Genomic DNA, 27,101 nt, shown 5'->3' with positions numbered 1-27,101 from the left:
CTTTAATGTTGTGAGTATAACAAGTGCAACAATGTTTAATTCTGTACAATATTTACAGTCTATTCAGTTCAGTACCTTAACAATTCAGGAGAAATGTGAAATTAAGTGCCCATCAGTTTAATCTCATAATGTAAAGAGCCGCTAAACAAAATAGCCTACAAAGTTCGCATATTTTTTGCTAATTTATCCAGTATACCTGTTTTCTTCTCTCTATCTCCACACAGTCTGTATTAGATTAATGTGTTTCAAAGACAATTCCATCAACTAGGGCAACAAGATGGAGTTTTAAAATAAGAACAGTAAATGTTGTTCATGAGGAGGAGGAGGAGTCATTGCCAGAATGTTTTCAAGCCATAATGAAATCTGAAACATCTAACAACATCACAATAAATGAGGCAAGCGCCCTGGTGCGTACTCTTGAAGATACTGAATTCAATTTCTGGCTCAGTTTTTTTCATTTATTGATGTATCATGTAGATATATTATACAACCAACTACAACATCGCCAGTCAGATATTTCTAAGGTTCAAATCTGCATATAAAAATATTATATTATGGTTTATTTCACGACATTCGCAACTGCATAGGTTATATCAACGTCGCCGGTGTGCCGAAATTTTGTCCCGCAGGATTATTTTAAATGCCAGTAAACTACTGACATGAGCCTGTCTCATTTAAACACATTTAAATGCCATCGACCTGGGCCGGGATCGAACCCGCAACCGACTATGCTACCGAGACCGACTCTGCATATCAACCTTTGTTAATGTCATACAGACAATACGGAACAGGGCACAGTAATGTTGAGCAGCGAGATCTGTGAAAATGAAAACCCTAAAAATCGTCGCAAGGTCGAAGGGATTCAGACAAGGGTTGCGGCAGCCAAGGAAGTGTGTGACCTCATTATCACACAAGCTGACACCTGATTCCAGTTCATAGATCATCTGATATTAGCTTCTCTTCTGTGTCAAGAAAAATTTGAATGCTACAGAAGCTCATTTCCTGAAAATGACCTAAATGTGTGTGAAGCTTTTTCTAATGTTCGATAAAGACAAACTAAAAACGGAACTCACTGTGTTGTACCAGAGACAAGAATTCAGAAATATCAGTGACGCAGTCAAGCTCTTGCAATTTCTTCTGTCTGAGAAGTTGCAGGCCTCATTTTCAGAAGTTGTGGAACTACTACCCATAGCTATCACCATACCAATGACAACTTCCGAACCAGAACGTTGCTCTTCGTGTTTGAAGAGAGTAAAATCCTATCTTAGAAATACGATGAGAGAAGAGAGACTGACCGCATTAGTTTTGTTTTTCATTGTAAAGACCATATTAAACGACATATCGGATTTTAATAAGATTATGATTTAAAAGTTTGCAACCTACAAGACAAGGCGCATGGAACTAATCTTTAAACAAGCTAAGTTGCATGGTTTATTTTTGTATGCAGCCCCCCTGAATTCAAAACCCACGAGCCGCCACTGCATTCAACCATTGCTCCATTATCACTGTATAATTATCAGACTTGTATTCCACGGTCTAGTGGTGCTGGCCGTTGGATCCAAGGTTTGCGGGTTCAAACCCGGTTGAAGACGATGGATTTCTAAAGGTGATAAAATCCTTAGCATGACTTATTTCGGAAGGGAACTAAAAGTCTGAGTCGCATGCTGTAGGTTTACAAAGAGAGCTTCAGACATCATTTGCTGTCCATTTCTCATCTACTCGTCAACCGTTATCCATACCATGCACCAGCGACCATCAGCACACTGCACCCTCTTTTACCCGCGGAGAAGAGACTGTACTATGGTGCATCCGTGACTGCTCGCGGGTATGCTCTCTACCTCTTCCTGCTGCTTGACGGGGCATATAACGTTGTTCCGCTTACCGTTTACCCATTTCAGCGAGTGCTAACGAGGACGACTGCCATACATCATTCGCTAGCGAACCGTATCATTCTCTACCATATCGTACTACAATGTCCCGTAGCGTCGTGCTTAAAGGCTAAGGCATCATGCCTGAACTCGTTTTACGTTCGAGTCCTCATGGGCCATTGTATGGGACCGGTGCGCAAGCAGCATCATGATGAATTTTGGGAGCTGTGTCAGCGAAATGCGGTTTCGAAAACCAGCTATAGGCCTAATGGCTAGTTACCGCACTAACCACACATTACCCCCGTTTTGGTTAGAAGATCGTTGATCTTTGCTGAGGTATGTAGACATAAGCCCAGCAGTCGGCTGGTCGGCCTTAGTTGTTTCTGAATATCGTTTACAGCCTTAAAGGGAGCTAGATGCAAATAATTAAAATTTAATTTAAAATCGTTCACTGATAAAGACCAGGTCGTTCGGTTAATAAAATCTTTAAAATGTGTAGATATCAAATAGTTGATATGTTATATAGACACCGATGTTTCCCCATAACTGCCAATAATTGTCTTAAATGTATATATGAGTCGATCTTGCTCTTGGTTACTGATTTATAATTTGCAGTGAATAAAATGTTTCGATTAATTAAAATGTGTTTCAGTGAAATGTAAAGCAGAGTACATGTAGACCAGTTTCCATCTGATGCTTTTCCAATTCACTGCGGTCTAAAGCAAGGAGATGCACTATCACCTTACCTTTGCTCTAGACTATGCCATTAGGAAAGTCCAGGATAGCATAGTTGGTTTGGAATTGAACGGGTAACATCAGTTGTTTGTCTAGGCGGATGACGTGAATATATTAGGAGAACATCCACAAACTATTAGGGAAAACGCGGAAATTTCACTTGAAGCAAGTAAACATATAGGTTTGAAGTAAATCCCGAAAAGACAAAGTATTTGATTATGTTTCGTGATCAGAACATAGTACGAAATGGAAATATAAAAATTGGAAATTTATCCTTTGAAAAGGTGGAAAAGTTCAAATATCTTGGAGCAACAGCAACAAATATATATATGACACTCGGGAGGAAATTAAACGCAGAATAAATATGTGAAATGTCTGTTATTATTCGGTTGAGAAGCTTTTGTCATCCAGTCTGCTCTCAAAAAACCTGAAAGTTGGAATTTATAAAACAGTTACATTGCCGGTTGTTCTGTATGGTTATGAAACTTGGACCCTCACTTTCAGAGACGAACAGAGTTTAAGGGAAAATATTTAGTGCTAAGAGGGATGAAATTACAGGAGAATGGAGAAAGTTGTACAACAGACATTGTATTCCTCACCTGACATAATTAGGAATATAGAATCCAGATGTTTGAGATGGGCAGGACACGTAGCACGTATGGGCTAATCCAGAAATGAATTTACAGTGTTAGTTGGAAGGCCGGAGGGAAAAATCTTTGGGGAGGCCGAAACGCAGATGAGAAGATAATATAAAAATGGATTTGAGGAAGATGGGGTATGATAGTAGAGACTGGATTAATCTTGCTCAGGATAGGGTCCGATTGTGGGCTTATGTGAGGGCGGCAATGAACCTCCGGGTTTCTTAAGAGCCATTTGTAAGTAAGTAAATACAGTATGTGATCAAATGTTTCTTTTTCTAGTACTTAATGGTCGGAATAACACCTCCCTTAGAACATTCACTTTTTGCATAAATATTTAGTGAATTTTAAGGTATTTGAACTTAGTTATGGTTTTAAGATTGCTTTTATTGTAGAAAAATACAGGTTTTCTCTGTTTTCTTAATTTTTTTTTTTTCTAGAATTGTATTTATGATTTTAATGTTTATTATAGAAGAGGTTGTTTAATTTGATTTACAGTACTTACATACATTATTTACTATTTTATTTATTCATTTGTTCATTTACTTTATTGCCAGAACAAAGATACAAATTGCTTCTTAAACAAAAACCCGCTAGCACCCCCAGAAAGAGTAAGTTACAAACTCATATTTAATTATTTTCTGTTTATGCTTTTTTTTATTGTGTTGGCTTCTTTTATTTTTATATTATATAATTTGAACTGGTAATGGAAATTACGGGAAAACGGTTGAACGGATTTTAATGAGTGACCCCTCATTTTCACGCCTGGCATCAAAAGTTTTTCGGAAAAATAGTAGTTTTCAGTGAAATGTCAATTTTCCTACATAATTTTCCTATTTTCCGAAATCCATCTGTTGTCAGTTTTGAGAACTAATTTTATTGAATCACGGCCGACTTGATTGAATTTCAGAACAAAACACACACTACAACAAACAATAGGCTATTACACGAAGGCCATGACCTGCAGGATTGCCGACATATTTAGAGCTCAATTCAATTTGTTATTAAAAACTGATTCTGCAGTGTAGAATTTCCTGAGTACAGCTGTGTATAGAATATTCAAATCTACGAAACTTGAGGTGGTTTGATGACATTATTATCATTAGAAATTAAATATTATTATAGTTAACATCATGATGCGTCTATTTTTCATTAATTGTACATAATATTGATGCTATATTGATAACATGAAAGTGAAACGTTTTGAGGTTATGTAAGTAAATGTAGAGAATATCTTAATTTAGATCTTCATTTCTATCATTTTCTGAGTGACTGCTATATATAACTACAAAACTTAAGTAAGATAATAATATTGTTATTAAAAATTAAATATTTTTATACTTATTAACCCATTGGGGTTGGGTATTTTTCATATACTTAATTTCGGTGTAGTGTACATATTGATATGTGTCATTGTCTTCAGTATTGGCTCGAGAGAGCGCAAAAATTACAGTTCCTAAGGAAAGATAAAAAGGTATTACTTACTGATAAAATAAGAGGCCTAGAAAATGTTGTAGTCTCCAGATTATTTCAGCAAGATCTCTTAGTAGGATAAAATGATTTTACGCTCTACATTTCAAGTTCTACATGCAGCAGCTATACGAAAATGCTATTGCTCGAGAGCTTAGCAAACCTGACATTTTTTTAACTTTTGCCTACAATCCACAATGACCTGAAATAGCTACAGCTATCGTCCTGACATTGATACTTTTGTTTTCGCGTTGAAACTCAAAAACTGAAGTTGGATAGGTTCAAGAAAAAGTATTTGGCCTAAAAAAAGTCCATTCAGAGGGAGTATGTTTCATTATTATGGAAGCAAATAACTATCAAAAAGACAAGTATTTTCATTGAAAATAAATCTGAAAAATTTCTATTTGAACGTCTAACGAACTTAGTTTGCAGCAGCATTTGCTGCACAGGCCACTAGTTGATTATAAAAGAGAGAATTTGTTTCATTAATTTTGTTTATTTATCAGTTATTTTTAACTGTGATAGAATTCCATTTTTGGCTTTACTGTTTGTTTATTTCAACGTCTGTTTTAACTACTAAGAGATAAAATTTCGAACGTTTTGATACGAAAGGTTTATTTTGACGTTACTCGTGGTACCATGGAAACAGAAGTATCGGTAATTCATATAAATGAATATGCCTATCAAATAAAATACACTACAGTGTTAGATAAGTGTAATTTTATACTCATATTATTATTTTAATTCGAAAATAGACATTTCAATGAATCGTTGGAATTTCTTTAAATCCCCTCTCAATTTTTATACTGGATGCGCCATTTATCTTGACATCCAAAGGAACTTTGTACGCAAGCACCAAATGAAAATTATTATTTCACGCTAAAGGTGTACAACTGAAAGAGGAAAATAATACTGATGTGGAGGCAACCTCGTAATAATAATAATAATAATAATAATAATAATAATAATAATCCGTGCCGCTACAGTCCGTGAAGGGCCTAGACCGACCAGCCGGCTGCTGGCCTCACGCCCACATGCCGAAGCAGAGGTGGACGATCATCCAACCAGAATGGAGGTATCGTGTGGTTAGCAAGATGATCCCCCCAGCCGCTATAGCTGGCATTCGCAACCGGATTTCGCTACCTATCGTAGCTCCCCAAGTGCTTCACGATGCTGGGTGGGCACCGGTCCCATACACTGGCCGAAATTTCATGAGAAAATTTCTTCCCCCATGAGGACTCGAACCAGCGTGCATTCCGTAACACGAGTTCTAGGCAGGATGCCTTAGACCACGACGCCACGGCGCGGGACGAGGCAACCTCGTAGCGTTATTTATTAGTGAGATACGAATACTAACATTGTTTTTTAATTGCACTATGTATTTATTATTCAATATTTCAATTAAGCCCGTCAAGATCTGTTCAAAAATGCATCATAGTGTGTCATTCTAATAAACAGAACATTATTTGATGCCTTGACTGCATAGTTCCTGTGCATAGTGCAAAGGAAATGGTGTGAATAATACGTAGTACATTGCAGATGGTCACCACTTTGATCACGTACTATGAATATTCTACTAACCCATATGGATAGTACCTACTATAAAATGATACTTAATATCGCACTTATGTTTCCATTCATTCATTCATTCATTCATTCATTCATTCATTCATTCATTCATTCAGTTTTCTGCCCAAGGGCAGATCTTCAACTGCAAACCCAGCTGTCTTCAATCATTCCTATTTTCTGCCTTCCTCTTTGTTTCCTCATATGAGCCATATATCTTAATGTCGTGTATCATCTGATATCTTCTTCTACCCCGAACTCTTCTCCCGTTCACCATTCCTTCTAGTGCATCTTTCAATAGGCAGTTTCTCCTCAGCCAGTGACCCAACCAGTTATTTTTCCACTTCCTGATCAGTTATGTTTCCATTATTGAAGTTTATTAGAATGACCCATTGTTATTGTTTAGTCAGCTGTCCGAATACAGGTCAGAACCTCACAAGTGATACCAAGAAAACACCACTTATGACGCAACTAGGCCAGGAGATAATGGGGTAGGGTGGGCAGTTCCTTTCCTCCTCCATTGCATACATCACTGGCTAGTTGCATATTACACTAATCAGACTTCGGATGTATACAAACAATTGTTCTTCCCCTGACATATCTCAAGTGAGATGTACTGCCTGATAATAATAGATGTACATATCAGACAGAAGCTCAGTCAGAGGTAAAATGACGCATTGTGATACATTTTTGAACACGTCTTGAAGAGCTTAATTTAAATATTGAATAATAAATACTTACCGGTAGTGTAATTTATAAAAACAATGTCAGTACTTATGTCTCATTAATAAATAACGCTGCGATGTGTCCTCCCCATCAGTATTATTTCCTCCTTTCAGTTGCACACTTTTTGTATGAGACAACTTTTCATTTAGTGCTTGCGTGTAACCAAAGCCACTGTTTCTGGCGTGTGAAATAAGTAATGAGAACATTGAGAGCGAGTATCATATCTTTGCCAGAGTCTGTGGGCATGAAAGCTGACAACTACCGTGATCGGCAGATTGTTGACGTCACATATGTTGAGGAGGTGGTACCACTCTCAGCCGAAGTGTGAACATGCCACTAATTGGACAGTGTACTCAAGGACACACCCCAGTGTTGAATGGTACCGTTCTCAGCTGCACTGGCAACAAGTGCTCACTGACTGGCTTTTTACTCAAGGACACGCGCTAAAAACGCTGGCACTGGCTGTACAAAGTTATTTTGGATGGTCAAGATAAATGAGACACTCTGTATATTATTTATTATTTGTTCACATATGCATATATATTTTTTAGGATATACTGAGGCCGTAAGGTCTACCCTCAATGGTGGGGGGGGGGCAGTTTGTAAATAAATAAGAATTATTATTATTTATGATTATATTATTTCTATTTTTGGCTAAAGGCCTTGATTCTTCTTTACTTTATTTCAGATTTTTAAAGTAAATTGACTTTGTTTTAGTTCATTAATGAAAAATAAATCAGCGCATCTTAAAAATTGAAATATCTAAGCAGAGGTCGGCCAGGGTAGCGTAGTCGGTATAGCGGTGGCTTTCTGTGCTCGAGGTTGCGGGTTAGATCCCGGCCCAAGTCGATGGTATTTAAGTGTGTTTAAATCCGACAGGCTCACATCAGTTGATTTACTGGCATGTAAAACAACTCCTGCAGGACAAAATTCTCGCACACCAGCCACGTTGATATAACCTCTGCAGTTGTGAGCGTCATTAAATAAACCATATATATTTTTTTCTAAGCAGATCTTTCTATAGACATTAGTGCACTGTGGTTTCATAACTTAAGGAAAAAATAAAAAATATATATCCGAAATAAACACCAACAAATGTATTGCTCTTCCTTTCACTATCAATTAGACGGAGTTACGCAATAATAGACCAACCGACAATTTGAAAAAGAAATGAGATATTTACACAAATCTGTTGATGGCAGGCTAATTTAACTCGGAAAAAATCAAGAATGCGATATCTGAATTTTACGGCTATTTATAAGCAAAAATTCGTTTATTTATTTTGTTTTGAAATATTAATTCAACTGCTTGTCTCTTATTAAAAATCGGTTAGCTTTTTTTGGTATTACTTGTGCTATTTTGTTTGTAATAGTATGCATGTTATAATACTTCTCGCATAAAATGTTTTACAAAAAAAAAAAACAGATTTATTTCAATGGCCAATATCTCGAAACAGGTTTTTGACGCTTGGTCTGTTATTGCGTAACTCCGTCAAATTATCCTTCCCAGAGTTTCACAATTTTAGGCTACTTCTACGCAAACTGAATTTCGGACAATATACGGGACTATCAGCTTAGCACAGGCGGCAGACGCGCTTGTCTGTTGATCCGGAGCTGCGCTTGGGCGTGGGTTCCATTCCCGCTTCAGCTAATTCGACCGACCTGGTGGGATTCTCAACTATAAGGCGAATGTCACGTAATATAATGGCGAATTCTCGGACTAATCTCATCAGACACCATCTCGCTATCACCAATTCCTTCGACGCTAAGAACCTAGTAGCTAATACGGCATCGTTAAATAATCGTCTAATCAATTGATAATATACGGACATGTATGATAAGATTATCGTGATGTGAAATTTGCAATACACTATTAAAATATAGAACATCGCATGTAAAATGCAGAACGGTATTCGAATCCAGGACTATGGATTCGATGTTACAACTCTGCTTTAGTTTTTGTATACACGTCAATGAGTTGGGATAATATATAATGCATGAAATTGTCTTCTCTTCTATTGTCCTATGTTTCAATTTATATAATATGTGTTATTGTTCTTGGAAATGTTTTATGGGACGTAAACATACATGTATCTAATTATTTCCTGCGACTTTTAGCTTCCAAATCTGAACGTTAGAATTTTTAACAGCACACTTTTAAGACAGTACTTAAATTAAACTTAACGCGGCGTTTGAACTTTTAAACTAAATTCTGTTCACTTAATTTCCACGTATTTCTTATTAAAATTCAAGGACAAGGACCGTAAACAGAACGAGATTTCTTTTTCCTCCAATAGTTCCTGGAAATATGTCACGCTAAAGAGCTGACACTGGGTTCCCTATATTGTTCATCTCAACACCTGCTGTTCTGCATAGGCAGGGAACGTCTCCTACGATGTCCGAGAAGTACGAAACAGGTTCTCCTGCACTTTTCTTGAACTTGGCTTACAATTATAAACAAATCCTGGAAATTGAATCACGGTCTTCAATTCCATGGAAATCGTCCTCTCCCGAGGACATTATTTTTATTGTGTCGCTGTAAGTGTTAATTAACAGCAAATGTGGGGCGAATGCAGGAAATGGAATTGTTGATCTGGGGAGTTGGAGTATTGTCTATTGACACGTGTCACATGTCGCAGATGTTGATCGCGCCCCATCTGAATATTATAATTCCCATCTCTCCCTCCCTCCCCCTTTATCGGTGAACCATCCATACATAATTAATCGGTACGGCGAAAAAGTATGCACTCTGTTGATCAGTCTACTGACATACATATAGGCTAATATTCAACGAAACGGCGGCGAGAAAGCGTGACGCTGGAGACATCAGAAAGAGAGGGGATGTATATAAGGATTCCGAGTACTTGTTCAAACACAGTCTTCTTTTAACTACAATTGAGGCAATTCATCAGTGACGAAGTTGAAGCGTTATTATACCTCTATTTAAATCTGTTTCCAGTTTACGTGACTGATTTCAGTTATGAAACCCTTAGCCTGTTATATGCTGAAGGACGTTATTGATTTTTTTTTTTAATTTGTTATTTTACGACGCTTTACCAACAGGGTCCAGGGTCCAGCACAAAAAGTTATCACTAGAATTTGCCCTTAATGGGTTAAAGGAAAATCCCGGAAATCCTCAACCAGGTAACTTGTCCCAACCAGGATTTCAACGTGGACCCGCTCGTTTCACGGTCAGAGACGCTAACCGTTATGACGTTATGGAATGACGATGAATAATAAGCGCAAATGAGATAGGCGAAACGAAAGTACCTCGAGAATACTAGTTCTGCACTGTCTTTTCTATCAAAAATTCCTTTTGGACTCAGAAGCTGACTCCAAAGATATTATATGAAGGGTTCAGAACCATAGTGGGCCAAGCGCCGTTTACTAAAACCGTAGAAAACAAGGGTTAAAGTGAAGTTATCACCATAATTCAATGGAAACATATAGCAAGTAATATGAAGTATACACATTAAAACTAAATGGTATGTCAATCTTCATTAAACTATGGTATTCACTTAACTTTAACCCTTGCTTTCTCCGTTTTTAATAAATGGCGCTTGGCCCACTATGGCTCTGAACCCTTCATATAGTATTGCCGCTGAATCTGCATTGTGTAGAAACGACGCCCTAGCCGTTTGTTATGCTAACAGTGTGGCCAGAATTTATTATTATTACTAATTAGTTAATTAACGACGCTGTATCAACTACTTGGTTATTTAGCGTCGATGGAATTGTTAATAGTGAGATAGTATTTGGCGAGATGAGGCCGAGGATTCGCCGTAGATTGCCTGACATTTGTCTTAGGGTTGGAGAAACCCTCGGAAAAACCCAACCAGGTAATCAGCCCAAGCGGAAATCGAACCCAAGTCCGAGCAGGCAAACGTTCTACCGCCTAAGCCACACCAGTGGCTATTATTATTATTATTATTATTATTATTATTATTATTATTATTATTATTATTATTAATGGGAACAGAATTTTTTTATTGGAAACCAATAAACTGTGGGGTGCGAGAGGGATGTCCTTTATCACCTCTCTCTTTTAACATTTATAGGCATTATCATTAGACAAACAGTTCATGGAAACCTTCATCTCCATAGTAATAATACCATAGATACCCTCTTGTACGCAGATGTTATGGTTCTGTATGGTTGTGAAACTTGGGTGTTTGAGAATAACGCGCTTAGAAAATATTTCAGATGGGCAGGGCACGCAGTACATATGGGCGAATCCAGAAATGCATATTAGAGTAGCTCGGGGGCTGGAGGGAAAAAAAATCTTTGGAGAGGCCGAGACGTATATGGGAGGATAATATAAAAATGGATTTGAGGGAGGTGGGATATAATGGTAGGAACTGGATTAATCTTGCTTTGATTAGGGACCTATGGCGGGCTTATGTGAGGACAGCAATGAACCTCCGGGTTCTGTAAAAGCCATTTGTAAGTAAGTAATGTATTCTATTGCTCCCTTCAATCCGCACAGTCATAACTTCCATCCTGTACAAGCACATCATAATACATATTGTGGTTATTTATCAATCTGTATGTGACTAATACCAAGCATATATTAACTTTCTATAGTCACGCATGTATTGTGTACCCATCTGTTTCGCATGCATGTCAGAGTGTAACTGAATAACATTACTTTTAAAAATATGTTGCAACTCTGCTACAGATTATAATAAACTCTTCCAAGTAGGTTATGTATTTATGGGAACTCACCTTCTATATAGGACAGGGATACAGAACTGGCGAGAGAGGGGTGGAAAGCATGAGGAAAGCGTTGGTTCCCCGTCCACAGTCCACCGGCGTTGAATGACATATCTGTGGTCCGTACGCAATCACATAAGACAGACACTGAATACAAATCCCCCTCTCCTACCAAGTCAATGACGCGGGGATAGAAGGAAGGGGTGAGTGACGTATTTCGATGAGTGACGCAACGCCACAATTGTCGCCCATTTCTGCAATCCTGGTATAGGAGTTTATCGGGAATGACGTAAGAATTTCCATGGCAATAGAAGTCTAATTTGCATCCCACAAGTCCTTTATTTTTTTCATATTAGTGTAGGTCGAATATAGAAGTCACACGTGAAAAATATCTCAATTCATTGTTGCATTTTGTTGATACTGAGGAGGATAATTTGAACAGCATATTATTAAACAATCACTTTTATTTTTTATTTTATTATGTTATTTTACGACGCTTTATCAACAGCTTAGGTTATTTAGCGTCTGAATGAGATGAAGGTGATAATGCCGGTGAAATGAGTCCGGGGTCCAACACCGAAAGTTACCCAGCATTTGCTCATATTGGGTTGAGGGAAAACCCCGGAAAAAAACCTCAACCAGGCAACTTGCCCCGACCGGGAATCGAACCCGGGCCACCTGGTTTCACGGCTAGACGCTCTAACTGTTACTCCACAGGTGTGGACTTAAACACTCACAAAGAAAATGCAGAGCTTATATGAATATAGTATAATATGTTGTATGTACTAGATTGTGTTATTGTATCAATAAGGGAAAAGTTCTTATTGTGGATATTATGTGGCCTAGCGTGGAGTATGTTGGAGGAAATTTCGGGAGAATGTTGCAATATATAAAATCGAAAATCGCCCCTTCTTTATCTTTACAAAAAAATTAAATAAGTAAATGTTAAACAGAAACGGAAAAAAATATTGTACGAAAAACAGCAACTTTTAATAACTGTAAGTGATACACTTTTCATCACTATCGGCGTGATCAGTGTTTGCGATTTTGCACATTCGCGCGAAATAAATCGTAACACATTTTTGCCGTTTACGGACACCTCACTAGGATAGTCGGTCAGAGGACTGAACCATGGGATCCTTGCTCCGAATAATACTAAACTGCCACGCGACATGCTTGTCCGACTGCATGAAAGTAATGCCCACATTCTGCAAAGAAAAATTTCAAAATATTTCGAGCATATTTCCAGTTTCAAACTGAACCCTAGAATACGATACGAGGTCCTGTGGTCACTTTGTCGAAATTTTTGTTTTATCCCTACCACAGCGGAAACTGGACAGATGGGTGATGCTTTCTCTTACATGGTTGATGTGGAGTTAAAGGAAGTCTTCTCTTCTGTAGTTTATATTACGCTCTCTCTCTCTCTCTCTCTCTCTCTCTCTCTCTCTCTCTCTCTCTGCGTTTCATTACTAGAAATTTTTATTAGAGTAGGTCTGGTTTCCAGCACTCAGTTATACTGTAGTAAATGATGCACAATAAAAGTAACCCAACTAGGATTTATATGATAAATTGGTGTAGACTTACTTCTACGATTACAAGAAATACTCAGGAAATCGCCAAAATAATGACGAAGTTGCTATCATATAGGCTATCCACTCCGTCTGTCGTCTCTGTGTTTACAAAAAAAAAAAAAACTGACTCTTAACGGATTTTTATTTAGCAATGATAATATATAAGTTTAATATACTCTAATTATTAAAAAAAAAAAAAAACATTCAACTTATTAAAGCTTCCAAATTTGGTACAAAAATGGAAAGTAAAATTAATGTATTAGTATGATTTAGTTTTACTAAGTGGAAATGAACATTTAATTAAACTGGTCACTTTACTGTCATGCAAAAGCTTTGTAAGGAAATGCTCTTAAAATAAAAATTGTCATGCTTATATTAGAAGTTAACATAATTAAACAAAAATATGATTCTTACTGACTAAAAATGGCTCTTATCCGTCTTTGAAACCAGGCTCTGCAAATATTTTAGATTTTTATTGCCAAACGTGCTATTCAAACAAGTTTTAATAATGTTTAAAATTGTTTAATAACATAAAACAATATCGTCCATCGCTGTGAAGTAACGGTTAGCGCGTCTGACCGTGAAACTAGTGGGCCTGGGTTCAAATTCTGGTTGGGACAAGTTACCCGGTTCGGGTCTTTTCCATTGAGAGCAAATTCTGGGTAACTTTCGGGGTTGGACTCTGGATTCATCTTTGCTAGCATTATTACCTTCATATCACTCAGACGCTATATAACCATAGCAGTTGATAAGCGTCTTAAAATAAAAAAAATGGGGTATCATTTCTAAACGGTTCGTACTATGTTAACGCCGGCATCTTCGTAACAAGATTTTGCATTGTGTCTTTATGCAACACTGGATGTCTAAAAACATACTTTCAAACTATTGTGCGTCAAGCTGATCGAATTTGTAAAGAATCATTATGAACATAAACGCTCAATTCCATAACCATAAGTGATGTCATTGATTTCAAGGGGTTGTTCTTTGAGATATTTTAAACAGAAAAGTTTATTACAATTTTGCTGTTTTTGTTTCCTTTTCGAAATAAAAATTGTTTCATGTGAAATATTTCAGAGCATGTTTTGAGAATCCATTGATTTAATTCCCAATATGATAAGTCAATTTAAGGGATCAGTGTATTATGATAATAAATTATTGAAAGAATTTTAATTTTGTCCCTTAAATGTGGAGAAATTTGATCCGAACAACTGTAACTTTGTAAAATTTCTTAGCAGAACGAAAAGTTACATTTGTTCGGATCAAATTTCTCCACATTTACGTCGTAAAGGATAAAACTAAAATTCTTTCTTAAAGGATAAAATTAAAATTCTTTCTATCATGCATTACCATAATAGAATGCTATTGGAACGTATTGGAATTAAATCAATGGCTTTCCCAAAACACGCTATGAAATAAAAACAACTTTTATCTCGAAAAGGAAGCAAACATGGGTAAAATTGTAATTAACTTTTGTGTTTGAAATATTACAAAGAATAACCCCCTGAAATTAATGACTTACATATAATTCAGCCTATACTTTCGGATAGTAGTTTATCATCATTGTAGGCCTACTGTATTTTTATTATGGTTGTGAAAATAACGAACAATAATAGCTTGAAAATATAGTACGTTCCCGCTTGTTAACTACTTCACATATTGTTTTGCGCGTTTTCTTTCGGTCCTCCAAGACCAAAAGTTACGACAGCATTCTTTATGTAATGTGGTTATCTCATGCCAACGCGTAGTAACCTTTTTACTTGACGTTAAATACGCAATAGATCTGCTGGACACAATATCACTCTGTGAGCTCAGTTTGCTTAAATTTTGTTGCGGAGTATGAAACGATATTATTTACAGTATAATCAAAACTAATGGTGGGAGTATTCCTTCTCCTGCTACGAATTAAAATAAAGGAATGTTCCAATATCTTTAATGTGAGTTAAATATTCGTCACTGCAGAGCTAGCAGAATGATTGTCGTGTAATTCCATACTCCGACGTAACAAATTACGGAGGCTGCAGACTTTGGTGAACGCATTGCAACAGATGACGGTCATTACAAGGCCTCCACTGTCAGAGAGAGAAACGCACAACAAATCTTTAAATGTAAGAGGCATTTAAATCTTTAAAAGTGCAGTTCACTTCTTTCCTAGCTCTACTGTATTTGAAATTTAAAGAAGTTTATACATGTCATCCACTTATTCGCCAAATTTAACACTGATTAAATTACGTATTAATGTTAATGAATTCATTACTATTATTGATTAAATCTCGATGACAAGTGATTCAAAATGGATAGTTGACAGCTGGCTTCTAATTATGCAGGTTTCGATCCCCTACAGATCCCATGGGGTTTGTAATGGATGAAGCAGTTGTAGGGCAGATTTCTTTCGTGTACCGTACTTCAGTTTTTCTTGTGAACCTCACTTCATTACTGGGTGAAACTTCGAATACGATGCGCACAATATACGGGAGGAAACAAAGTATGATCATTTTAAATAACCTCAGAATTGTAGGACACCATTCTAAACACAAGATATGATCACTGAGAAAACGATAAAAATACCCAACCCGTCCCAAATACCTTAGTTTCTTATATTCCCGATCGATGATTTTCTCAAATGTTTTCACACGAAATCATCATGTAACCAGTGGAACACCATTATGTTGCGGGAAAGCACTTCTTCCTTCGGTCCAGGGTAAATCTCTTTATGTATCTATCTACTAAAAAATGTAGACCTATATACAGGCGTATCAAAAACCTGATCCTCGACTTTACGAAAATTCACTTGTTTATTTTTTTCATGTACATGAATATTTTAAAGTTATACCATTTCATTTCATCATGAAATAACTCAACACAAATCAGACGTCAGTCCCGTGTTTGGAGTGTAACGAGAGCGAAGATTCAGTCATTATTGTCATATTATTAATAACATTATCTAAAGAGTTAAGGGGAACCGGATTTATATTAGAAATGCTACTTTTAAGATTCTAAAATGCATGTAAGAGTCTTATTCTTCGATAATTTTACTTAGGTCGGCGGTATTAAATTTTTTTCATTGCACATACAATAATTTCAAATTTCCCCATGAAATGTTTTCTATGTATCTTTTCCAATGAACATAATAAAACGAATGTCTACCGACATGTGTCCTCTTTATGTAATAAAACTTAGAGTGGCTAAGAAAACGATATTCTGGTTTACGGCAATGAATACTGGAAGAATAAATTAAATTTTTATGCGTATGCAAATTTAATAACATTTTCTGTGTGTTATATTATGTAGGTTCTAGTAGCGTCTTGTGATTTAAAATAACATTTCTACTGCATGATATATTCTTCAGATGCTAGAACAGAAGTTTCACCGTGAAAATCTCAGAATACTTTCATTACACGTTGTAGAAGTAGACAACAAGGTAAAAACTACGACAAAAAGCCTATTTAATGACGTAGGTCAATCTTCGATATCGCCGCACACCACACAGGGGATTGACGTTTGATTTATAAATTTCTTTGTGGGTTAGAGGGATTAAATGAGGGAATAGCTACGTAACATGTATGTGATAAGGTTAGTGGGTTAGTTGAAGGGATTATTTAAGTGATATGAGGCCGAGAATGTGAAAATTATTTAAGTATTTTTTCTCTCGCGTATGTAGTGTGGGGATACCGAAGTTTCACCATGACATACCATGTTTGTGTATTCAAAGTGCATAATTTAAAAATGTTTGCATATATATTTTCTGCTTATATCAGTATTGTTGTTTTTAATTTAAATTAGGATTTTATTTATAATGTTTTGTTATTACTAGAAATAACAATAAGGGATTAAGGAGACACTGAAACCCGAACGTGACTGTATTGTTACTCAACACGCACATGGCGTGTCTCTTGTTAGTCAATAAAACACTATTCAACCTCCCAATGAAGTGTACACATTACGTCGTTTTACGGTTTTATAGAACGCATTCTCCGTGTAACAAAGGTGACATAAGATAACGAAAACACAGGTCGCAATGCTCATCACTTGAAATCGAGTCGTTTACAAGCAAACGGAAGAGAACGACGACTTATTGTCCAATAACAACCAAGTGCAATGCTTGGTATCACTTGCGTAACATGCTGCTTGAAAATCACAAAGGCAATATTACTTTTCTTTTGCTTTCTTTTCTCTTTTTTTATTTATTTTTTTTTCTCTCAACACTTTGTCCTTCGCATGTACCACTTACACAACGCACAAAAATCTCGGGGGACAACTTGGAAACACAAACACAACTCGCCGAACGCAGCAGAAGAACTGCTCCACACTCACACGTTTAATAAATCAATGCAACACTAGGCCTATTATTAATTACTCGTGGCTATAGCAAAAGGTTACTCCCGTCATGCACCACGTGCCGGCGGCTAGTCTCTCTCTCTCTCCCATTCATGCCAATCTACCATCTACCACTTAACACGATATTTTCTACTCACCTACACTCCTCATATTGCAGAAATGTGGTGGGGATCGACGAGTAACAACGTCTTGCGATAGAAAAACTCCTTTCGATAACAATAATGCACACTAGTAGAAAGTAATATATCTTCGCGTTGTCTTCACTGACATCTAGTTTAAAACAAAACACGCGCTGGCCGATACTGGCTCTCGTACGCAGGCGCGCAAGATTGTTGTAGTGTCCACCGAGCACAACTACCTACCTGTCCGTACCATTCCTTGGCTGACTCAGGCCTCTCTCGTCCTATTACATAGCAGTTATATACCTCGTCGTTGAGGGAACTCCTCCCGTCGCCATGCTACTTACTACTACCACAATCATGATGATAATTAACAATCATCATCATTAGCATTACTACAGTGACCATCCCCGGCGTTGAGGCTAATAGGTTACATGTCTATGTTTCTGCACAGCTTCGGGAGCTTTTATCAGATGACTTCTCTCTTCGTCTTCTCTCATATCAAGGTGCGTTCATGTTTGTAGCTGAAGTGCAAAGTAGGTGACTGACTTCACTTTTCCGTCCTATGCGTCATCGTGGTGCGGTCTTTTCAATCTTTCTATCGAGTGCAGTAGTGAGAAGTCTCTTTAAAGTGTGGAACGCGCCCCACTTTGGAGGGTAAAAGTAAAACTTAAGTAGATCTCTGTCTGTCTTACCGCGAAGGTGCATAAAGGGTATAGGTATTAGTTGCATTTTAACATTTACAGGGATTTTTAATTGAAAGACACTGGATAGATATCCCAGTGATATACTGCAAGTTTTTCTGCGCCTACATTCTTTATTCTGCAGTTTGTCAATGACAATTTTGCTTATTTTTTCCTCACTTTTCAGTTATACGTAGATGCAAGATCGGGGAAAAATTCGTTTGGTGATGAATCGTTCTTCAACAAATCATTAACCTTATTTTATTATATTTTTGTATTACAACAAATTATTGTTAAATAAATAAAAATAATGTCGTTAGAATAACATTGCCGCGTAAGATATTATGTGAAAACAACAAACTTTAAAACTCTTTTTCGACAAAATTTTATTGTGTATTAAGTTTGGCTCATGTTCGGTGCCCGTGGTACGATCCCATGAGAAACTCTAAATCAACTTAAAGAATTTAAAATTTCTGACGCAACGATTGATGCCATAGGATCTCATGTGTTAAAATCATCATCATTTGTACTCAATACATTTTTATTGTAAATGATTTCCTATGTTTTCTTATTTATCTTAATATTTTTTTTTCTTTCAAATTGTCACATAATTGTTTTTAATATTTGTTCATTGTGAACTGATTAGTAGGCCGATCTATCGAACCCTTATTTAGGGCGGATTTTTTTTAAATGTGTGTGTGTGGATTTATCCTTCGAAAAGGTGGAAAAATTCAAATATCTTGAAACAACAGTAACAAGTATAAATGATACTCGGGAGAAAATTAAACGCAGAATAAATATAGGAAATGCCTGTTATTATTCGGTTGAGAAGCTTTTGTCATCTAGCCTGCTGTAAAAAAATCTGAAAGTTAGAATTTATAAAACAGTTATGTTACCGGTTGCTCGGTATGGTTGTGAAACTTGGAATCTCACTTTGAGAGGAACAGAGATTAAGAGTGTTTTAGAATTAGGTTCTTAGGAAACTATTTGGGGCTAAGAAGGATGAAGTTACAGGAAAATGGAGAAAGTTACACAACGCAGAACTGCACGCATTGTATTCTTCACCTGACGTAATTAGGAACATTAAATCCAGACGTTTGAGATGGGCAGGGCATGTAGCACGTACGGACGAATCCAGAAATGCATATAGAGAGAGAGACCGGAGGGGAAAAAATACTTTTGGGGAGGCCGAGGCGTAGATGAGAGGATAATATTAAAATGGATTTGAGGGAGGTGGGATATGATGATAGAGACTGGATTAATCTTGCTCAGGATAGGTACCGATGGCGGGCTTATGTGAGGGCGGCAATGAACCTGCGGGTTCCTTAAAAGCCAAAAGTAAGTATCAAACATTTTCAGTTTTCGGTATACAAGATAAAATAGGTTTATGATACATACCTATAGCCTGTTTCCTTCGTTCTGAATTTGCAGACTAATTTTTATTCGTTTTCAATTAGTTGTAACTGCAAAAGATATTTTGAAAATGACTAGGTATGTTACAGCTTCAATACCTTTAACGTTGTTCTTTTCTTAACCTGTTTGTTAAATGTCTCACAAGCTTCAGAATTGCAGATACCGCATGTCGCATAACCAGTAAAATACTGTCGTAAGTCGAAAATCACATATTACTTTCGTGAATTATTTCCAACGCAGTTTTACTAGTTGGAGGTATGAAATTCTATTAACAAAATAGTAAAGTATTAAAGTACCTATTTATTAAAATATTTTTATAGCAATATCTTCCCTCTCCATAACCATTGGTGATATAGCCACTGCACATGATACGGTCACAGAGCAGGTCTTATCTCTTCTACTGTACTTTCCTTTTTAAGTGCGAAACGCACCACACTTTGAATGGAAAAAGTAAAATCGAAGTAGTTCTGTGCCCTCTTTGTTGAGCTGCTTGAATCGTAGTATAAAAGTTGGATGAATTTTGATTTATTCTGGATTTTTAATTGGAAAACACAGCGTATATTTTTAATGATTGGTACTCTGCGAGATTTTCTGAGCCTTTATTTTTCATTTTCAAATGCTTCGCAACAGCATCTTTCCTATTCTTGATCACTTTTTGTGTTACAAGACTATAATCTAGAGATAAAATATAGGCTATATGCTCTCTATAACCGATGAATCATTATCCAGTAATTATGACTGTATTTTGCTTTTATGTGATCAATGAATTACTGTTAAATATATCGGTACAGAAGGAATTGCGTCCTCGTCATAGACTATTGTCAACTCGACATTTCTGTTGAACACTGTAGTCGCATTTTAACTGTCAAACGCACTCCAATTCAAACGGCAAAAGTAACATACAGTAAGTATTTCTCTGCCCATCTTACTGTGGAGGTGTATGATAGGCTTGCCACTGTCCAGTATTTCTTTGGACAGTCCCGATTTCGACAATTGCGTCCCGCATCCCGAAATAATTTACACACATCAAAATGTCCCGATTTCATGGGATATTAGACATTTGCAGCTGATTTTCGTTCCTATCATACTGTTGGATTTAGTCAGGATTCGAAGATATTTCCGCATAGTCTCATATAGATATGGTTCCAATATGTGACGAAATGGAGAAATTAATCTAGGCAAAAATTTAATTCTCATTGATGTGTCAACACAGTGATGTGTGCCATGATCATAATATGCAAGTTAGGGCAGGTTTGATCACAGGATACTTAATGCTCATTTATGCACTTGACTTTAGTTTGGCGCCATTCAGTATTATGTCCACTTTGTTCCACTTGATCCGTCATTCATTGGTTTCGGCGTAAAAGTGAAAAAAAAAACTTGTACAACCACTTCTACGATAGATATAGATATCAACGAGGACAACAACTAAGACTTGTAAAATACCGCAGCCCTTCAAGTGTGATAAGATCTGATAGCTCTGGTGATAAATCACGTAATCGTCTCTGTGTTTTCCGAGAAAAGTGGCTGAAATCTTTTGTGTAGGTAGGTTAGGTTAGTTCGTGTTGGTTCAGGTTACGTTAAGTGAGATTAGTTTATACTAGGTTAGTAATTACATCAATATGATGGGTTCCTAGTTTCCAATGAGTTAACATTTCTTTTATAAGGAATTTATGCGATTTAGCAACTTGTTTTGTGGTGATTTTGGTAATTTTTTACATATGAATCGAGGTGGTTCTGTTAATATATATACAGTAAATATATAAGTAGTACTGTTGAATATGTGGATTGATGGGTGAAAATAATTAGTGCAATAAAATTGTCAGTAACGTTTGTGTCTGTAATTTTTACTTACGAAAGTGGCAAGTCTACTGTATGAAGTGTATGAAAGTTGGATGGATTTTAACACATGCTAGATTTTCACTTGAAAAGTACGGCGTACATATACGAGTGATAATTGTACTGCAAGATTTTCTGCGTCTTTGTTCTTCAGTTTGCCGGCAAGGTATACTCAAATTAATGCAACTATATCTTATTTCTTTCCCACTTTTTTATTACAATTACAGTATCGATAAAAAATCTTTCTCGTTTGATTAATTGCTCTTCAATAAACCACAAATCTTGTCTTTGTTTCCTTTTTGTGTTGTAATAAGCTGCTATTAAATAAACGGGTAAAACTGTGTTTTCGTGTTACGGTCTTTTCAATATAGGCCTATAATTTACGTCCAGTAGTATCTTTAAAGTATGGAACCAACCACACTTTGGAGGTAAAAGTAAGGCTACTGTAGTTCTCGCTCTTACCGTATACATGGAGTGTATTAATATTGGATGGATTTTACATGTTTGAATTTTAATTACAATTGAAAGGCACTGCGTACATTTCCTAATGTAATATTTTCTACGCCTTTGTTCTTTAGTTGCCCAAGGCTGTATTTTTCCATCACTTCAGTCACCAAAAACTATAATCTAGAAACAAACTTATAATATTCTCTGTAATCGATCGTTCTTCAATAAACCACAAACCTTGTTTTGATTTCAGTTTTTTTTTTTTTTTTTTTTTTTCTCTTTTTTAAATATGAAACGCACCCAACTTCGGACAGTAAAAGTACAACTAATCCGTTATCTATCTTATTGTGAAGCTTGCATGCAGGATATACAATGTGGTTGGATTTTAACACATGCTAGATTTTCAGTTAAAAGACACGGTCCTATTTACATACATATCCGAATGATAAATACACTGCAAGATTTTCTACGCCTTTGTTTTCAGTTTGACAGGTTGGTACCATCTTACCTTCATCACCTTTCAGTTATAAAAGGTTCACACCTGTTGAGTAACGGTTAGCGTGTCTGGCCGCAAAACCAAGTGGCCCGGGTTCGAATCCCGGTCGAGGCAAGTTACCTGGTTGAGGTTTTTTTCGGGGTTCTCCCCCAACCCAATTTGAGCAAATGCTGGGTAACTTTCGGTGCTGGACCCTGGACTCACTTCGCCGGCATTACCACCTTCATCTCATTCAGACGCTAAATAACCTGAGATGTTGATATAGCGTCGTAAAATAACCTACTAAGAAGAAGAAGACGTTATCAAAGCCATAGGCTTAATCTCGAGGCAAAACTTTTAATATTATCTGTAATCATCGATAAATCGTTCTTAAATAAACTATGTTTTTTGCAACAGAGCCTAGCAGTTTGTTAAATAGGCAGTGCCAGATTTTAATTTTAGTATTATGAAGATTAGAATTTGAACTTAACTTTTTCCATAGTTGATACCTTATTTTAAAACAATAGCTAACTTCATTTTTCTGCAGCAACTAAGTCAACTTAACTGGACAGTCTTTGCATACAACTAAGTACAGTCAAATAAACAGAATAATATAGGATACATTTCTTGGTGCGATAGTGGAGAAAGCTTGAACTGAACACTCTCTGTAGCCGATAAATCATTGTTAAATAAAAGGACTACTTGGTTTATTTACTTTGTATGAAAGGAGATAGAGATTGTGGTAAATATTATCCGTAAATGATCAATTAGTTCTATATGAACCATTAACTACTTTATTCAGCTAGTTGGCCTAGGTAGCGTAGTCGGTATAGCGCTGGCCTTCTGTGCTCGAAGTTGCGGGTTCGATCCCGGCCCAGGTCATTGGCATTTAAGTGTGCGTAAATGCGACAGGTTCATGTCAGTAGATTTACTGGCATGTAAAAGAACTCCTGCGGGACAAAATTCCGGCACACCGGCGACGCTGATATAACCTCGGCAGTTGCGAGCGCCTTTAAATGAACCATAATTTTTTTATTCAGCTAAAGGAATATTAAAATAATTTCGATTATTGAATAATTATTTATTGTACGTACGTCTTCAATTAATAAACTACTAATGATTAAATTATAGTGCTGACGATTCTAATACCTCCGAAATAATTATTTTACTGAAGCTTCTGTTACATAAGAAGATAAGTAGTAAATCAATTCAGATGAGAAATTGTGTAAATTTCCTATGTACTTCATAAATTATTATTAAGTAAGTCATCTTTAATTCTGTAACACGAGACTAATTATAAAGTTTGCATTGTTTAGCCACAAATAAAATATTTTTGTTAGAATAACGATATTTCTTATCGAAAAAGATATGTAACACAATAAAGTTCTTTACTTTTTGTATAATTAATATTAATGCTAAATTAATATAAAACAACCTTAATTTGTATCTGAAAAAACATATGTCAATTTATATAATTATTATTAGTTACACTGGCATTTTCAGTATGGTACCTCTGAAAATTATCATATTTCCTCATATAAAAATCTATATAAAATTTATTATTCTATACACAAAATTTAGGTAACTAAATGGCATTTGAAAAAAGATAAGCGAATTAATGAAATTCTGTCAATTAATTTAAATTTCTCTATTCATAATACTGACTTGTTATACAGTAATACAACAATTATGTTACCTATCTTACGAAGTCTTTGAAATACATGAGTCCTGCAAATAAAATGTTAATCTATTAAAGCACAGAATGTTCGCTTCGGATCTGGTCGAGAGAGCTGGCCGAATTTCAGGAGGCTAATGTCACACCGCCTCAAAGCCACATAATAGGCCTAATGCTCATGTATGCAGTGTCATTCATAAGTATCCTAATATCAAAACGTGTCATGTCATGTGCAGTGAATTGAATTGAATTGAAAGAGGAGAATTGGGAGGAGGAATTTAAAAGGTACGCAAAACACGTCCTTGCAAGGGATTCGGGGCTGCAAGAAACTAAATATGTGAGCTCCAAGCCTGTTGGCCACTTGTCTCACTCCGTGTTACGCTGCTCCACTGAAGGAGTTCTAGAAAACTTTGAGGGGGAAGTATCTTAAGTCACTTAAAGATCAAGACATGTCATTACTTTCAGTGTTCTTTCGAATGTAATTTCATTGTGTGTGCATTAAATTAAATTAAATTGTTAGACGACTGAAATTTCAGCCAAAAAGCTCGCATATTAGAACGAAGAATTTTCATGTATGATACATGGGCCTATGTGAAAACCGATTCACGTCGAGACGTGTGTAAGTAATTTAGAGAGAGATTCTCTAACATTAATGATTAAAATTGTCGCTGTCTATATTGCGCGTCGCTCGCCATGCATGCGTGAGCTTTATCGGCCCAGACCTGAACTGAACGCTCTGTAGGTTAAAGGGTTAAATTCTTGAAGGGAAATAGTGGTGATTGTAGTGATGCTGCTGTTCTTTACGCTACTGTTGCTGCTGATATAATAATAATAATAATAATAATAATAATAATAATAATAATAATAATAATAATAATAATAATAATAATAATATAGAGTGAACAAAATTTTTCATTAATGTTACATAACAACATCAATATGTGTCTTTATACGCTAACGGTAAACTACTTCCGTGTGTCTTGTTACGTTACGAGAACGTACCCGCAAACAAAGATATTATGTGGTATAAAGCGAGGCTTTGCTCATTACTACTACTGCTGATGAAACTGCTACTGCTACTCCTACTGTTGCCGCTACTTATGCTGCTACTGTTACCTCTACTCCTAAAGCTACTGCTGCTACTCCTATTACTATTGCTGCTGCTATTTCTACTGATACTATTTCCATTGCTACCACCACTATCACTACTACTACTGCTACTACTACTACTACTACTACTACTGCTGCTGCTACTACTACTACTACTACTACTACTACTACTACTACTACTACTACACTTTAATGTCTTTCTTTCTTTCTCTCTCTCTTTCTTTCTTTCTTTCTTACTTTGTTTCTTGGATGACATTTTACAATTCATTTTGTTTTGAGATAAATCTAGTTCAATATAATAAAAAGTTTCAAGTTCAATCTATAAGATTTATCTATTTTGTTTTGATAAATCTTATAGACTGAACTTGAAACTTTTTATTATATTATCTTCGATACATTTTATTATTGGTGATAGTGTTTTTTTGTTTTCCCAAGGATTTGAGTTACTTTTCACAGTGTAAGATAATGAATAATTTTTCTGTGAATTTGTCTACTACGTAATAATTCTTTGTCGCGATTAAAATATGTTTTCTAATTAATTGATTATTAGAAATAATTTATTAAAGATACCATTCATAATTTTTGCTCCGTGTTTTTCTCCCCTTTTCGAAAGCTTTCAAATTAGGGTTGAACTAAACAGTTAAGATGATAGCTTATTTGTATTGCAATCGTAACTAAACTCAATCGCTTAACTCTCACATGTTGACCGACATTCTCCAGCTGTGAAACTGTGTCTACTTGTAATGTTCCCATAATTTCGGTGAAATAAAGAATAAGAGACGCCATTATGTACATCCGTCTAGTCAGATATAATAGCAATAATACAACTAATAACACTTGATAACAGTGCGGACTAAATGTCCTGCGCACACAATGTTTTACGCAATCTATTCGAAGAAAAATTAATGATGAGAATACAAACGGACATTTCCGTTAATTAGTTAAGCAGAATGTTCAAATAAGCAAGTATTCACATACAGTATAACAAAAATCCAGGTTCTGCTGCAGTGAAAGTGACCCACAAATTACGATGTTCGTTGGCTCTGCCAAGTTTTGGACTGAAATGTGAACGATCTAGAATCATTCCTGGAATCATCTAGGCATAGAAGTTGTTTTTATCAGACCGCAACGCGTGACGCCTCTGGCTCTTTCATCTTCCTGTCTCCAATGGAAAGGCCGAAATGAACGACTTTCTGGTTTATGTAACAAGTAAGTGTGACATTTTAAGGGGAGGGATCTCCTACAAACTGTTTATTTTTATTGCCAGTTACATAGCTGAAAACGAATGAATGGCGGCAGCAGCGAATTTGAACCTTTTGAAATTCACATCACATCGAACAGTGTGTTAAATTGTTAAGGTATGCAATCAGTTTATAAATTTATCGTTACACCAAGTAGGCCTATGAAGAGAAAAATCAATTTCGAAATATCCACGGGAATAGAAGTTTACAGCAACCGTATTACCGAGAAAGTGGATCTAGTCATGCGTCCTAACTGTCAGTGTGTCTTTGTCTGTGTCCCGCGATATCATCTAAACTTTTGGACGAATTTTGTACATAGTGAGATGCAGACCATTCGTTATCTCGTGAAATCAACTTGCCCGTGAAATCAACTGGGGAAACTTCCTTCCTTGCTACGCTTCCACTTGCAGCTAGCAAGCAAACTAACCCTATCATAATGTTCTTGCTATGTGCTAAGGCGTACGCATGCATTTGATTT

At 36.3% G+C, this 27,101-nt stretch overlaps 1 protein-coding gene across 1 annotated transcript in view; it reads right to left on the bottom strand.

The window, feature by feature from the left end:
* Window positions 1–18,021, bottom strand: part of LOC138696567 (uncharacterized) — a 343,837-nt gene extending 325,816 nt beyond the window's left edge. Inside the window, exon 1 of the mRNA XM_069821696.1 lies at window positions 17,759–18,021. Coding sequence (XP_069677797.1) covers window positions 17,759–17,771 — 13 coding nt within the window. The 5' untranslated portion in view covers window positions 17,772–18,021. The remainder of the gene's footprint in view (window positions 1–17,758) is intronic.
* Between the last annotated feature and the right edge of the window lie 9,080 nt (window positions 18,022–27,101).

The sequence above is a fragment of the Periplaneta americana genome, chromosome 3 (assembly GCF_040183065.1).
Source record: "Periplaneta americana isolate PAMFEO1 chromosome 3, P.americana_PAMFEO1_priV1, whole genome shotgun sequence".
Lineage (NCBI taxonomy): Eukaryota > Metazoa > Arthropoda > Insecta > Blattodea > Blattidae > Periplaneta > Periplaneta americana.
Note: the sequence above shows the minus strand (reverse complement) of the source record. Positions and strands in the feature narration are given on the sequence as shown.